At 36.0% G+C, this 16,547-nt stretch overlaps 1 protein-coding gene across 1 annotated transcript; it reads right to left on the minus strand.

Annotated features, from left to right (window-relative positions):
* Nucleotides 1-1,147: 1,147 nt before the first annotated feature.
* LOC109165826 (protein trichome birefringence-like 23) lies at nucleotides 1,148-3,717 on the minus strand. Its single transcript, XM_019314772.1, has 3 exons — nucleotides 3,123-3,717; nucleotides 2,311-2,603; nucleotides 1,148-2,219 (listed from the first exon to the last, which is right to left on the minus strand). The coding sequence occupies exons 1-3, from the start codon at nucleotides 3,310-3,312 to the stop codon at nucleotides 1,446-1,448; spliced, it is 1,257 nt and encodes a 418-aa protein (XP_019170317.1). The 5' UTR covers nucleotides 3,313-3,717; the 3' UTR covers nucleotides 1,148-1,445.
* Nucleotides 3,718-16,547: the final 12,830 nt, after the last annotated feature.

Genomic DNA, 16,547 nt, shown 5'->3' on the forward strand with positions numbered 1-16,547 from the left:
TTTTTTTGTTTGAAAATAAGTCCATAGTTATTACTTATTCAAGATTAGTTAGAAAATCATCTACATATTTACACAGTCCATGTATACAAAAGTTGTGAAAATGAAAATTTTCAATTTCTACAATCCTCATTTATGCGCATGTATTTGCTGTGAATAAATTAAGCTCTCTGCATCGATCTTTTCTCTGTGTAATATTTTCTTCATTCTCATATAATAAATTAAGCTCTCTGCATTTTCTTCTTCATTATGCTGACTGGTTCTCCTAAGGAATAGAATGGGTTGTACCTTCTGACAGAACCTCCAGCAAAGAAAATTTCTTCTTTCAGTATGTCTATTGAGATACATTGTAATTCTGTTAGTATGGATGTTTGGCATTTTTCCATTACTAAAATGCATATGTTATGTGGTTTTCATAAGACTTCTTGGAATAAGAATTTAGCTTGTGATGTGCGTCATTTTGCTAAGCATAAGAGATCACCTTTTCCTATTCAACCATGGACTCAAGTTCATTTTTACATTTTTAAATTTCTATCTTTTGAGTATAATATTGTCTAAATTTGTGATTGCCATATGTATAGTTTTCGTGGGCAATGTAATGGTGTGCACTGTGGCCTCCGTAGTTGTGCATTTACATTGTCATGTGTGAACCTCGTTGTGACTTAGTGTGCACTCTGTTTTCATGTGATGTGTGTATGTATTATAAACTTGGCGTGTGTGCACTATAATACATATGCGTGCGCATTTACTTATACCGGTACATGATGTTTATGTATGCATTTCAATGTGAATGTGCGTACTGCGTAGTGCAATTTTAGAGTATAGCAATTTCATGGTATTGACAAAAACTCAAAAAGACAAAGTTCTATCTCTAATGTTTGTGTTGTGGATATTGATTAATTGGCCAAACAAAATTAACCAACTTGTCTACAAAAGACAAAATACAAAACTCTCTCGTCTCAGAGCCTCCACACTCTGGCCTGAAAGAATAGTAGATGATAAATCACAGTAACTACTCAACAACCAATTAGGTGGGAAGACCAGGGCGTGATACCCTGGTGTGAAGCTCCTATATTGAAACTGTCTAATCTCGATCATGTGTTCTTGTCCATAATCTATGACCCAGGAACCAACTAAATTGACCGACTCCTAATTTATTGAGAACATTGTATTGATAAAAAAGAAAAATTATTGGTACATTTACTATGGGTGAGGCAACAAAGACTAACTGACTAAGTGCCATCTCCAATTTAGTATTACTGTTTTTTATACATAAACCTACAGAGGGGTAGAAAGAGTTGCAGACCATTACTATAATATGTGCTTTAATTACTTGCATCACTAACCATTTCGATCCATCAATCGATACTTTCCCCGAAGCATTCATTCATGGCAGACTGCAAGCGAACGAGGTTTTGAATGTCAGAAAAGAATGACCAAATACCCTCTCAACGGCACCTAACCATTTCCATTAGCAAATCGTTCCAAGAATCAATCGGCCCGGGCAAGCACCAGTGCAGGCAGTCGTTGATGCCTGTCCCGTTCTTGCCATCCGCAAACGGTTGATAGAATCTGTATGGCCCCGGGTGGCCATCGGGCCTCAACAACGTGAGGGGAGTTATGTCGAAGAGCTTAAGCTTCACCCCCGCCTCGGTTGCATTGCCCGAGACCCTCTCGAATTCCTGCAGCTCCACCTCTCGCAGAATCCTGTGAATCTCACTTAACTTGAACTCGCCTTCGTGTGCTGGCTCTGTTCTGTTGCAGGTCCCCCCGCTAAACCATTCGCCATGCTCGAAATGGGCTGGGGTGGTGGTCCTAAACAAAATCGTACCTTTATGCTTCGACGAAATAATGTAGTTGAAGAAACTCCTGAGGATTTCTCTGTAGGCAAAGGCGAACCCGAGCTCTGTCAAGTTCCTTTTGGGACAAAGGTGGCACCCTATTATCATATCGTTCTTGAAATAGACAGCCGTTTTCACAAACCACTCGCCACTCGAGAATACTATGTAGTCTAACTCATCATAATACCGAGTCCAATTCTTATCAAGTCTATCAAGATGCAGCTCGATCTCAGAAGAAGATACCCCATTTATGTCCTCAAAGGTAGCTGCTTCTGCCAGGAAAGGGGACCAAATGACCGAAATCGTGAAGTTGTACGAGGGGAAGAACCATCTTCTCGATTTGTAATCCCCATCATGGTATATTTCAATTGCTACTTCTACCTGAAAATCGCCCGTTTTAGTAAACACTCTAAAGCAAGATCAATGTTAAGACCACAAATATGCTTAATAAAAAGACATAATAATATCTTACCCTAGAGAGCATGCAAAGAATTGATTGAACATGATTCCTAGTTATAGAATCGCCAACCAACGCCCAATTTTTATCCCTCATTAGCACAAGAAACTTCTTCGGGTTAAATTGGCGCAACTCACAATCACGAGGCCTCCATTTCCAGTAAAGATAGCCTGTATCTGGCCGACCATTCAACATACAGTTCTGATGGTTTTCGATGAACTTACATGAATCATTTGTGTACATAGGACCTATCGGATTAGGAACCCAATCTCCAACGAAAAGATCACACTGCTCTACATTCTGTTCATCTAACCAAGAAAAAACAAAAAACACTTCAAAATGGACAGCAAATGAGGATTCGAAAAATTGACCAAACCAATGTGTAAAGAAAGGTAACAGATCATGGCAATCAAAGTGACTGTTACAACCTAGTTAGAGGAATAAGAACAAGAAAGAGAAACCACTCTAATTTCATAGCCCCCAGGACAAATGTTTGCCAGAATATAGTACCATCAAGAATTTAAATTTACCATTTTTTTTAGCCAATTACAACTCAGCATACAAAACAGGGAAAACCCAACTGCCAATATGGATCTTCAGATGTTTCCTTTCTGCATTTACCCATTCTTACTTAAAATCCTGGAACTATTTATGCATTATTCACAATGCCCTTCAAAAACATCTGAACTAATAAGCAATCATTGCCACAACTTTCCCAATCGGGTAATAAATCACTATTCCAGAATGTAAAAACCAGCAAAGTAAATTTGACAAAAAAAGGGAAATGCAAAACAAAACAAAACAAAACAAACCCATGATTGGAATACCTGTAGGGGCAACTTCACAATCTTCAAGAAATATGATCTCCGTTTCTGCACCGTCAGGAATATCAATGGATCTAGAGAAGAGAAGCCTGAAAGCTAGACCGGCAAGGAGAACAGAGATGCCCAACTTCACAATCAAGTGGTTCTGCTTGCTCAGAGATCGCCACCATGATGATTTCCAATCCGCCACCATTTTCTTTATTATCACCAACAACTCACTCGTACAACACACAAACTCACAAAATTATAAACAAATGAAATCTAATGCTCCGTAGAAATATAATATATAATAATACGGGGCGATTTTTACAAGAGAATAAAACTATAAAAGAACCCAGTAATTAAACAGGAAAAAAGAATCGATTTTTAGAATAAAGGGCTGTGCAGAAACCATGTGAGAGCAATCTCGAGAAGAATCCGATGGCAGAAATCCAAAATTTTTGCTGGGATTTTTGCTTTTCAAGAATGGGTGAATTTTTAAATCACAAAAAAAAAATGTAGGATTTGGAGCTGGTTTAGAAATTTGAAGGGTGATTCAATGGACCGACAAAAAAGAGCATGCATGCTCTGTGGGGTATTTACCGCATCACGTTGCAGGAGTTGAAGGAATACGTGTACATGTTGAAGAACTAATCATTTAAATGGATTTATCTCAAAAAAAAAAAAAAATTCATTTAAATGGATAATTTCACTTTCACCCCTCAAACTTTTGCAATATTATTAGAATTTCATGTGCATAACTTTAAACCTTGAGGTGCATAACTTTGAGTCTTCATGTGCATAACCTTCAACCTTGAACGCACGGGCACGCGTCCGCCTTAGAGTATCCGCCAATTGACGGCCACTCTGAATTAATTCATCTTTTTTCTTATTTTTTTAATTGATGCAACAACCAGTTTTTTTTTTTCTTTAATTCTTAATTTAATTTTAATAACATAATTTTTTAAAAAAAATTATGCTGCCAGTTTTTTTTTATATTTTAATATTGTTATCAAATTTACAATTATCAATTATATTATATTATTAAATTTAATTATCAATAATATTATTATTAAATTTATATTTATAATTAAATTAAAATTTTTAAAATGTTAATAAATAAAGAAATAATTAAAATATAATTGTGTAAATTAGTAACTCCACAAAAAATTAAAAAAAAAATTAAAATTAATAGGGGAAAAGCATTTTGAGATTGAATGTCTGTTTTGGGGGGGTGTCAGAAAAAAGATAGCATCACATGAATATGGGACCCATCAGCGTTAAAGACAACGGATGTGGTCTACTTTTCTTCGTAATCTTATATTATAACCATGTGGTTGTTATTAATCAATAATTTAGTTTGGAATTTGGTCCATTGAGGTTGTCATTTGTCGGTAACAATACTACTCTTCCATTAATGATGTTCATATATTATTACATTAATAATTAATGAATAACGTAAGGAGTATCTTTCTGGACTATGTAAGATTATCACACCCAAATTTACTGTTAATGTAAAGTCATATATAATTTAGAGTTAATACCCAAAATAGTCCATCGACTATGTTGTAATTACCAATTTGATCCTCGACTATCATTCTTACTCAATTAAGTCCTCAACTATACAATTTTTATTCAATTTAGTCCTTTGTCAATTTGACTGTTTGTTGACTGTCAAATGTGGAAATAAAGTTGTAATTTTACAAGTTTTCTCCTTCCTCATCATTTAGCAGCGCCAAACCATGTAGCAATAAGCTCCGGTTGGGTTCTAAACCTGTTAGTATCGAAGTAGTGGTTATGCATCGGATAGCCCATGAATTTGATTTCCAACGATTTTTTGACGATCGAAATCTGATCAGAGTGTATTGCTGCATGGTTTGGCGCTGCTAAATGAAGAGGAAGGAGAAATCTTGTAAAATTATAATTTTATCCTGACTTTTGACAGTCAACAAACAGTCAAATTAATACAGAGGACTAAATTGGGTAAGAATTGTATAGTTGAGGACTAAATTGAGTAAGAATTGTATAGTTGAGGACTTAATTGAGTAAAATTTACATAGTTGAGGACTTAATTGAGTAAAATTTACATAGTTGAGAACTTAATTGGGTAAGAATGATAATTGAGGACCAAATTGGTAATTATGGCATAGTCGAGGGACCATTTTGGGTATTAACTCTATAATTTACTATGTATATATTACGCCTATTGTATTGTATGATTAAATTAATATCTAATATAAAAATTAAAATAATTAATTAATCAATATAATTTCTATATATGAAAGTTAATTAATATAAAATATAATTGACTTTAATATAATTAGAATAAGTATTTTTAATCTGTGATAAAAATTAATATTGTTATAGAAAGTTATGATTAAAAACAAAAAATTATGTTCTAAGAATGAAATTTTAAAGGAAATGAAGTATTATATTTTGATTATTTCAAAAAAGTATTCTATTTTGATGATCATTGATAAGTAGATAAAAGTTAAATTTCTTTAAAAAAAAATCACTGTAGATCGATGCCTATAAATTTATAATGGACGTAGTAATATTGTTGGATTGAATAATAGTGATTTAAAGAGATGTTATGGAGCTATAGTGTGAATTTATAGGTTCTTCTTGTCTATATGATTGAGACGTAAATTGCACTTATATGTAAATTCTTTCTTTGTAGACTTTTGATATTTTGAAACACTAATTATTTTTTTTTCATAAAATAGTTTAGATAATAAATTACATTTAAATTCCTAGAATGGCATGACATTTCGTTCAAAACATAATAAATCAATTTGTAATAAATTGTATGTTCTAATTGAAACAATATAATTTTGGATTAGAAAATTAAAAATTGTACTATAATGAAGAATGTTTGATTTAAGTAATGAGATAACAATGCATTTTATTACTAGTCTTTTCTTAGCTTCTTTTAATCATTTTGAAAACATTTACCAAAAAGGTCATTGTGTTTTCCCTTACTTTAAAGTCGTTGATCATTCTTAGATTGACAATTGTGATGAACTCTCAATTTTTTTCTTAATATTTATTTTTATTTTATCCAAATCGACGACCACCTCTAACCAGCTCAAATCAAGAAACATAATAAATTATTTTTATAAAGAGTCAAACTTAAAATATTATGGATATACCATCAATTCTATTTGTAGTTTAATTTACAGTATGTCATTATTACTTGATCCATGAGCATACACAAGCATCACAAATAAAATAAATATTTGCTACCAACACTATTAATTAAACTAGTAAGAACTATTATTACTTTATTATTATTATTATTTAGTCCTATTGACTCTGTTATAATGTAATATATTTGTCCATTTCAATCTATTGAAATACAAAGGAGTTAATGTTCCTATTAAGATTTAAACATGTGATCTTCCATTTGAGAGAGTCACAGTTATGCTTATTGAATTTATTTATTTTTTTAAAAAAGTCAATAAATTATTATTATAATCCTAAATACTTGAATTTAAAAAAAATAATAATCTTGATTGTCAGACCAAATCACAACATTGCAGGATAAATGCATTTTTTAAATGCATGCAGAAGAAATAATTAAGAGGCAATAATTGTGTTGGCGTAGTTGCAGCTTGTGACGAAAAAAGACATCACACCTTATCATAGTGCATCAGTTGTTGCATTATATTGTGACAACGTAACAAATTTGAACCACGCCATCTCATCTCATCTCATCTCATCTATCTGTTCATAGGTCACCAATTAAATCCTCATCACGTTGATAAGCCTCAGTGGTCTTCGGTTGTCAACACATGATATCATACGGATATATAGAAATATTATTTTGATTGATCAATTTCGCGATTTTATTAACATTCTCACATTTAATTTTTTATTTTTTTGTTACAATTTTTATATAATTATTTTAATTTCTATGACTATTTGGTAATTTTATAATTTTAAATTCTTTTTATTTTTTTTTATACGCAGGATCTCCACCGTCGAACACAGTGACTAATCCCCTTGCTGAATTGTGCGTCTCTTTTTTAAGTGGGACAGCTGGCCTGGAGATTTAAGGCTGCTCTATTCTCAAACCCAAGAATCGAACCCTTGACCTTTGGTTAAGGATGGATGAGTCACTTTGTAAAATCCCCAAAACTAGACATAATTTAAAGCATTCAACTTAGGAAAATAATATAGAATCTAAGATATATATATATATATATATATATATATATATATATATATATATATATATATATATATATATATATATATATATATATATATATATATTATATACTAATAAGAGCCCAAGAGAGTTAGGCCTATAATGGGTAAAAAAAAATGGCGGTCAAATTTTTTAATCAAATGAATGGCTCAGATTGATCAGATTTTAATTTTTTTTTTAAGATTTCCTAATTGTTAGCATGACTAGTATTTTATATTTATTATTCTTATAATGTATAGTCATAGATTAGTGGTTGTAATTCTATTTGACTTAGCTCTCTATTAGTTAGGATTAGTTAGAGATTAGTTCTACGATATACTCTGTAATTCTATCCTTTGTGAAATCTAATCTGAGGTGAATTCTCTAATCTGGTATCAGACACAGGTTATCCGATCCTCTCCAACCTCCACCACAAACTTCTTCCCCCTCTCACCCTCTTTCGCCGGCGACACCACGCTAATGTCGATGTCTTCCGAACGCACTGCCTCTGCTGCCGGAAATGCTTCGCCGGCGACCGGAAACTCCTTATCCGGTGCTCATCATTACATTACCATGAAGCTTACCCTCAAGAATTACCTCTTCTGGAGAATGCAGCTGCTTTCTTTCCTCCGCGGTTAGTATCTCCTGGGGTTCGTGGATGGCACCTTTCCTTGTCCGCCGGCCACCGTGCTCGGAACTCCGTCCACCGGCGACTCGGCGGCCACCTCAACCGCGACTGTCGCGGTAGCCAATCCAGCGTATCACAGCTGGGTTAAACAAGACCAGACCATCGTGTCTCTTCTTGTCTCGTCCATGGCGGATGAAGTTCTTCATCTTGCACTCGGCCGGGATACGTCGGCGGAAATATGGAGCTCCATCACCGGCGCGCTTGGGTCCTCCAGCCAAGCTCGGTGTCTCACCCTTTTGAACCAGTTTCAGATGTTACGGCAAGGTAATGCGACAACTGCGGATTATCTCGGGAGAGCCGGCGTATTGGTCGAAGCCCTCATTCAAACCGGACGCCTGCTCACGTTGATGGAGCAGAATTTATATGTAATACGGGGCCTGCGACCGGAGCTGAAATCTCTCGCCACATCCTTGAAGGGCAACCGGAGCGGCAGTCACCCTTACGCACCTTTCAGATTTTTTACAGGCGCATGAGTTCATATTAGTGGATGATTATCCATCATTGGACTCCGGCGTCGCCCACCTGCCATGTATGCAGGAACTGGTTGCGGAATGCATGGCGATGGCAGGCAGCAGCAACGTAGGGGACGACCAGGCCGCGGCGGCCAACACCGGGGAGGCCGTGGTGGTCGCGGACAGCCGAGGTGCCAGATCTGCCGTTTACATGGCCATTCGGCGATCTACTGCTACAAGAGGTATACGACGCAACCACCGCAACCCCAAGCTCACGTAGCCATGTACAGTGAATCGCCGGCGACTCCATCCGCTGCTCCGGGTGATGGGTGGTACCCGGACACCGGGGCCACCGCGCACGCAACTCCGGACCCAAGCATGTTGAACCAATCAGATGAATACGGCGGATCAGACGTTCTCAGAGTGGGTAATGGGGCATGTTTGTCTATTTCGCGAATTGGTCGTGCAACTATTCCGTCCCTGTCTAAACCTCTGTGTTTGAATAATATTCTGCATGTACCCAGTCTTTCTGTTCCATTACTCTCCGTCAATAAATTTGCGATTGACAATAACGTTTTTTTTGAATTTCATGCCAATTACTTTACTGTGAAGGACTCCACAACCAACACAATTATGCTTAAAGGACCAACATCAGGCGGCCTTTATAAACTCCCGGTGTCAAGGCAAAATTTCGCGTTCGTCAGTTCCCGGGCCACTCCCACCACTTGGCACCGCAGGCTAGGACACCCGCACAAACAAGTCCTAAATAAAATTCTACAAAAGTGCCCCGTCACGCCTAATAAAGCGGCTTCAATCGAGTCATGTACCTCATGTCATCTTGGAAAGTCGTCCAGATTCAAATTAGAAAGTGTTTCCAATTCCACACAAAATGTATTAGATTTAATTTGGACTGATATTTGGGGGCCTTCCCCCGTATTGTCTATTAGTGGTTTTCGGTACTTTTGTCTTTTTGTAGATGACTACTCCAGATTCTGCTGGTTTTATCCATTACGGGTAAAATCAGACATATATAAAGTTTTTGAGTCGTTTCGCGTCTTGGTAGAGCGGCAATTCTCGCGCTCTATCAAATCAATTCAATCGGACCTAGGGGGTGAGTATCAAAAACTCCACAAAATATTCCAATCCTTAGGGATAAACCATCGCCAATCCTGCGCATATACACATGAACAAAACGACAGAGTAGAACGCCGCAATCGACATATTGTCGAGACTGGCTTAACTCTACTCGCTGAAGGGAAAGTACCCCGTGAATATTGGGATTATGCTTTCGAAACAGCAAACACCTTAATCAATTATTTACCGTCATCATCCATTAATTTTGAAAGTCCATACACCCGTCTATTCAATACATCACCCCCATACACCTTTCTTCGTGTCTTCGGGTGTAGGTGTTACCCATATCTAAGGCCATATAACCGGCACAAGATTGAGTACCGCTCCACCCCATGTGTCTTCTTAGGTTACCCACCGTCCTTTAGGGGATATAGGTGCACTGATCTAATTAGCGGGAAGACTTACATTTGTCGTCATATCCGCTTTGACGAATCTATTTTTCCATTTGCCACAGATTATTCAGCACAAGTGCCTACAACACTGGCCTTACCGTGGGCATCAACTCCAATCGTCTCACAAGGTCCAGTCCCGGACCCACCATCGGCACCGGTTGAGACACCGGCCCCTTCTGGACCTGAGCCAATACCCTTGGCTCGTGAGTCACCACGGCTGGCTATAACACATACAGCCCCGGTAAGAACGAGGAAACGACGTGCTCAGCCACAAAGTCGTGATCATGTCATGCGGCTGCGACACATGACGAGAGGAACAGATGAGCCATTCCAGGCTTTAACCGCAGTAGCGGATCCCACGTGCTACTCCCAAGCTGTGGGCCACACGCACTAGCGTGAGGCTATGGACCAGGAGTTCAACGCCTTACTTCATAACAATACCTGGCGGCTTGTTCCACCGGAGCCAAACATGAACATCATTGGGTGCAAGTGGGTCTTCCGCACCAAACGCACCGCTGATGGTTCTGTTGAGCGGTATAAAGCTCGGCTTGTGGCAAAGGGGTTTAATCAAGTAGCGGGAGAAGACTTCTTCGACACTTTTAGTCCAGTAGTCAAACCGACTACAGTACGGATGCTTTTTTCAATGGCTATTTCTAACAGGTGGACACTCCGGCAGCTAGATGTACATAATGCCTTCCTAAACGGGCACTTAGCTGAAACCGTATACATGAAGCAACCTCCGGGGTATGAGGACCCAACTACACCTGGGCATGTGTGTCACCTACAGCGGTCGCTTTACGGCTTGAAACAAGCACCCCGGGCTTGGTTCAAGCGTCTACATGACTTTCTCTTATCTGCAGGTTTCAAGTCATCAAAAACTGACGTATCCTTGTTTTATTACGCAACTGGGGACTCCCGTGTGTTTCTGCTAGTGTACATCGACAACATCATAATGATGGGCAACGACGCCAAACTGGTAGCTGCTCTTCTACAGCGTCTATCCACTACATTCAAGATCAGGTATCTTGGATCTCCCGGCTTCTTTTTGGGCATTGAGACTGTTAAGTCAGGTGACGGGTTCGTTCTATCTCAGCGTCGTTATATGATGGATCTCCTAGGGCGCTCGGGGATGACTGACTGTAAACCCCTCACTACGCCTGCCGCTGTCACTAAAGCAGTCACACATGCGGAAGAGCTGTTTGACAATCCGACACAGTATCGACGCATAGTTGGAGCGCTACGGTACTTGACCATCACTAGGCCCGACTTGGCGTATGCGGTCAACCGACTGTGTCAATTCATGCACTCGCCAACGGTGGATCATTGGGCACTTGTGAAGCGGGTTCTGCGTTACATTAAGGGGACTCTCGACTTCGGCCTCCGCCTCACTCCGTCTGCCTCGACCTCTATACATGCCTTTTCTGACTCGGACTGGGCTGGGTGTCCTGTAGATAGGAAGAGCACCAGTGTTTTTGCGGTCTATCTCGGGACCAATCTTATCTCCTGGCTGTCAAAGAAGCAGCGTACTGTTGCAAGATCATCCACTGAAGCCGAGTACAAAGCTCTTGCAGATGTCTCTGCGGAGGTCACCTGGGTTGTGTCGTTGCTCAGGGAACTTGGGATGCACTCCGGCCAGCCATCGACACTATGGTGCGACAACCTAGGGGCTACTTATCTTTGTGCAAATCCGGTTTTCCACGCACGCACAAAGCACGTAGAAATCGACTACCATTTCGTTCGGGACAAGGTCGCTTCAGGAGAATTCGTCGTCAATTATGTGTCTACCACGGATCAGTTAGCAGATATCTTCACCAAGCCTCTTTCAGCGTCAAGGTTCGCCGTGTTACGAGACAAGCTCAATGTTGTCTCTCTACAACATTGTGCTTGAGGGGGTGTGTTAGCATGACTAGTATTTTATATTTATTATTCTTATAATGTATAGTCATAGATTAGTGGTTGTAATTCTATTTGACTTAGCTCTCTATTAGTTAGGATTAGTTAGAGATTAGGTCTACGATATACTCTGTAATTCTATCCTTTGTGAAATCTAATCTGAGGTGAATTCTCTAATCCTAATTTATCCTTAATGAATATGATTATCCGTTAACTTTTCCGTTAAATATTATCTTTTCCGTTAGTTTCTGTTAGTTCACCGTTAACTTACTCATTGATTTCAATAAGAAAGGTCTTAGGTTCGAACCTCATCCTAATCAAAGTTGGCATAATTATTATTCTATTTTACTTTTATTAAATTAAATAATAATTTAGTAGCTACAACAAAAAATAATACATATGCATTTCATTATTTTAGAATTATGTGTCTACAATGTCTTTATTCAAAAAAAAATTTATTCATTATCAATAAATTAAATAAGAAAAATAATTTCATTAGTTATATTGTCTTTATTTTTATCCAATATAAAAATTATTTATATTCAAATTCATCGATTGATTATATTCGCTACATTGTCCCTATAATGTCTTTATTAAAAAAAATATTCATTATCAATAAATTAATTAAGAGAAGTAATTTTATTAGTTATATTGTCTTTATATTTCTCCAATGTAAAAACTCTTTACATTTAAATTCATCAATTAATTATATTCACTACATTGTCTATTATCTTTTTTTGTGCACTATTTTTTAATTAAATATCAAAGTTAATACAAAATAATGATATATATTTATTTACCAAGTATTTTATTAATACCATGAAAAAATTAAAGAAAAATATAACTAATAAAGCCAATCATATTAACTACTTGAGTGATTTATTGACAAATATAATATTCAAATCACACAACAAATAGAAGTGAGAACTACCTCGCAATATCCTTCTTTAACAATCAGGAGTTAGCAGTTAGCGTTTGGATTATATTAGCAGATTTGATCAGTGAATTATATCCACAGTTGGTAAAAATATATTTGAAAAAATTATCTGTTTAGATTAACATGTAAAATGACATAATAATAATAATAACAATAACAATAATAATAATAATAATAATAATAATAATAATTATTATTATTATTATTATTATTATTATTATTATTATTATTATTATTATTATTATTATTATTATTATTATTATTTATTATAATTGTTTTAAAAAAATAAAAAAAATATAATTAAGCCAAGCATATTCAAATTACACAACAAATTGGAGTGAGAAACTACCTCGCAATGTCCTTGTTTGGCAATCAGCAGTTAGCTCTTCAATATTAGTATATATTTAATATTTTATGCCCTAATTTTTATTTGCTCTCCTTTATGTCCCGTATTTGGTTTCAACCATACCTATACAATTATTTTATTGACAACTATAATCAATATTGACTATATTATCTTGCATTTTTAAACTTAGAATTACCTATTTAAATACGCAAATTCAACATTTAATTATCTATGCATGAATAATTCTCATATAATCTTGCCTGATATACTTTAAAGTACTTATTAAAAAAAACATTGGGCATTATCTCAATCGCGCAATGCGCGTAAAAAACTAGTGTGTGTATATATATATATATATATATATATATATATATATATATATATATATAAACTGTGGAAGCTAACATTTAAGTAAGGGAGTGTTATGCCACATCTAAGTCATCCAAATCTAAATGCACAGGCTTAACAAAAACCACTATCCATAAAGTCAATAGTATTCCAAAATGACCAGGGATCGAGTCTCACCAGCGGTAGTGTGGGAGCTACCTCTCAAAGTGAGGGGGGTTCCTTGTGCGCAGTGAGCAAAGATCTAGCCTTTGTGGTTCATGTTCAGTTGAGTTACCATGATTTACATCCTCCCAAATGCTCTGTCGGGTTGGAGTGTGGGGGGCCCTTAGAGTTGGGGTTCAACCTTTTGGAAGAATAGTATTCCAAAATGGGCTCACTGGCCAAAATAGTCTAATTACTAAGAAAGGAAACTAAGTCTAGCAAACGGGCTCCAACTAGCGTGCTCTAGAACTGACTAGACTGCACATGAAATCATAAGGTTAGACAACTGTTAGCGATAATACTAAGCAACCCAACTCCAACGCGTTGAAATACATATTCTAATTACGAGTATGAATTCTGTACTTGGAACAAATTAGTAATTGTATCTTATGTTATGAATTTCTGTGTCTTGTGTTTTGAAATTTTGTGCCTATGAACACAAATTATGTACTTAAATCATATTTGAAAAATAAGTAAATATATAACATGTGTATGTGTCTTGTATTATGATTTTTTGTGTCTTGTATTATGAATTGTATCTTACAAGTATGTATTCCGTACATTGCATTTTCAATCAAGTTGGGTCCATAATGCTATGTTATGTGTCTTGTATTGTGATTTTTGTGTTTTGTGTTATGAAATTATGTACCTTACGAGTATAAATTTTGTACCTCATTGTTTCAATCCATGGTCCAAAATGCTATGTGGAGTGTGGACCCTGGTACATGATATAAATTGCCCAAATAGTCTGCACGGGCTCAACTTAATGATTTAGCAATCGTTATACCGTGCACTAGGGCGCACATAGCAATGTGCATGCTTCCCGCGCCTCTCAAAACGATATCGTTTTGGTGCGTTGTTCAAAAAAAATCTATGTTTCGAATATACATAAACTTATAACTGAATATACATAATCTAACATGATACATAATACACAGAAACTCTTAACTGAATACACAGAAACTTTTAACTGAATACACCGAAACTCTTAACTGAATGCACAGAAACTCTTAACTGAATACACAGAAACTCTTAACAGAATACACGGAAACTCTTAACTAAATACACATCAACTCTTAACTGAATACACAGAAACTCTTAACTGAATACACAGAAACTCATAACACAATACACAAAAACTTTTAACTGAATACACATAATGGGGTTTTGGCCGTTTGGACGGACGGAGTGACGTCAGCAATTGAAACGCGTGCATTTTGTGCCTGGGCGCACATTGCTATGTGCGCCCTGGTGCACGATATAAATTGCCCAATTAATCCTTCTCCTCTTATCTTTCTATTTTGTGGGGTCATCTCTACACATGTCATGTGTGGACCATGAATAAAATGTATTTATTTGAAAATATATTATTTGAGTACTGAAGTATGGTACATTATTTTGTATACTATCAAATAATGTACATCCAATACATAAATAATATACCTTTGGTATATTAACAATGTACTTTTTATTCAGGGTTCATATAACTATGTGCACTTCACAACAAAATCTGACCACTATATAATGTCATCTCCTATTTTCTTTCAATTGTTATACCATGAATCATGGTTCACCTTACATTAAATTCTGTCACCCTGGTCAAAAAATTATGTGTTGCAATCAACATATTATATGTATTTAGTTAACAGATTATGTGTCTGTAAGTAAATTGAAAGAGTGTCTACAATGCAAAGTATATCCTGGTCCATGATATAATTTGCCTTTTCCTCTTCTTTTTGTGGGCCCTACACTCCTACACATCATTTATTATTTTATTCACTTTTCAATAATTAATAATTTCAACTTCATAATTATAATTTCAAATTTCGATTTTAAATAATGAAATAAAATAATTTTTGAATTATAGAACATAATTTCATAAATTAATAAAAATATAAATTCTTGAATTAAAATTTGCATTTGAAATCGTCTATGAAACAATTAACATTCAAAATGAATAAAAATTTTAAATACTAAATATACCATTAATTAATAATATAATTAAAAATTTTAAAAATAAAAACTTAAAAAAATACTCCTTAGAATAACAAATAAAAATTTTATATATATAAAAAAAAAAAAAAAAACATATCATCCAACAGCTTGATGTTTTTAAACAAAACAAATTTCCAAAGGACATGTAGACGGGGGCGAGTCAAAAATTGAAAAAGAGAATTGTTCCATTTTCCTTCTTGTTCATCAATCGGAAATCAAGACAACCCGGACACTACGGTAAGACGTAAAAACACCCGATCCCATTCCGACCTCGATATGTGGATCGTCTTGTGCCATATGTGTTGAGATTGTTCGGGAGACATGGTCCAAACCCGGTGAAGAAATTTCAATTTCTTCCTTATTTAGATTTTTTTTTTTTTGAATTCAATTTAGAGGTTCGGGAGCAGGGGCAGGGGCAGTTGTCCCTCGCCCTCTGCGTGTCAATATGACACGTGATCATCACACGCCCGAGATAGTATTTTCAGAGAAAACATTATAATCTCTACGAAGAATACTTTGTCACTTCCCTTTTCTCCCCTCCAATCCTTCGCCCCTTACCCCATTCTTTCTCTCCTCAAAATCAGGTATGGGAGATGCCCTAAGTTAAAGAGACTCTAAGAAGAATTCTAGCTAGTAAGATTATTTAATTTGATTAGGTAAGATTATTTGTCTTGGATTCCTGTTTGGAATTCTTATTTGGCTTGAATTGAGAGGGAGTAGATGAGTGAATCCCCTCTTCACTTACCTACTACTCCCTCTATTATTGCGTGAAAATTGAATACATGTTAGGTATCCATGCATTAACTCCATGCACATCAATTCTAGCATTGCAATTCCAACTTCAATTTCAAGATAGAAAATATAGAATAAA

The sequence above is a fragment of the Ipomoea nil genome, unplaced genomic scaffold (assembly GCF_001879475.1).
Source record: "Ipomoea nil cultivar Tokyo-kokei standard unplaced genomic scaffold, Asagao_1.1 scaffold3069, whole genome shotgun sequence".
Lineage (NCBI taxonomy): Eukaryota > Viridiplantae > Streptophyta > Magnoliopsida > Solanales > Convolvulaceae > Ipomoea > Ipomoea nil.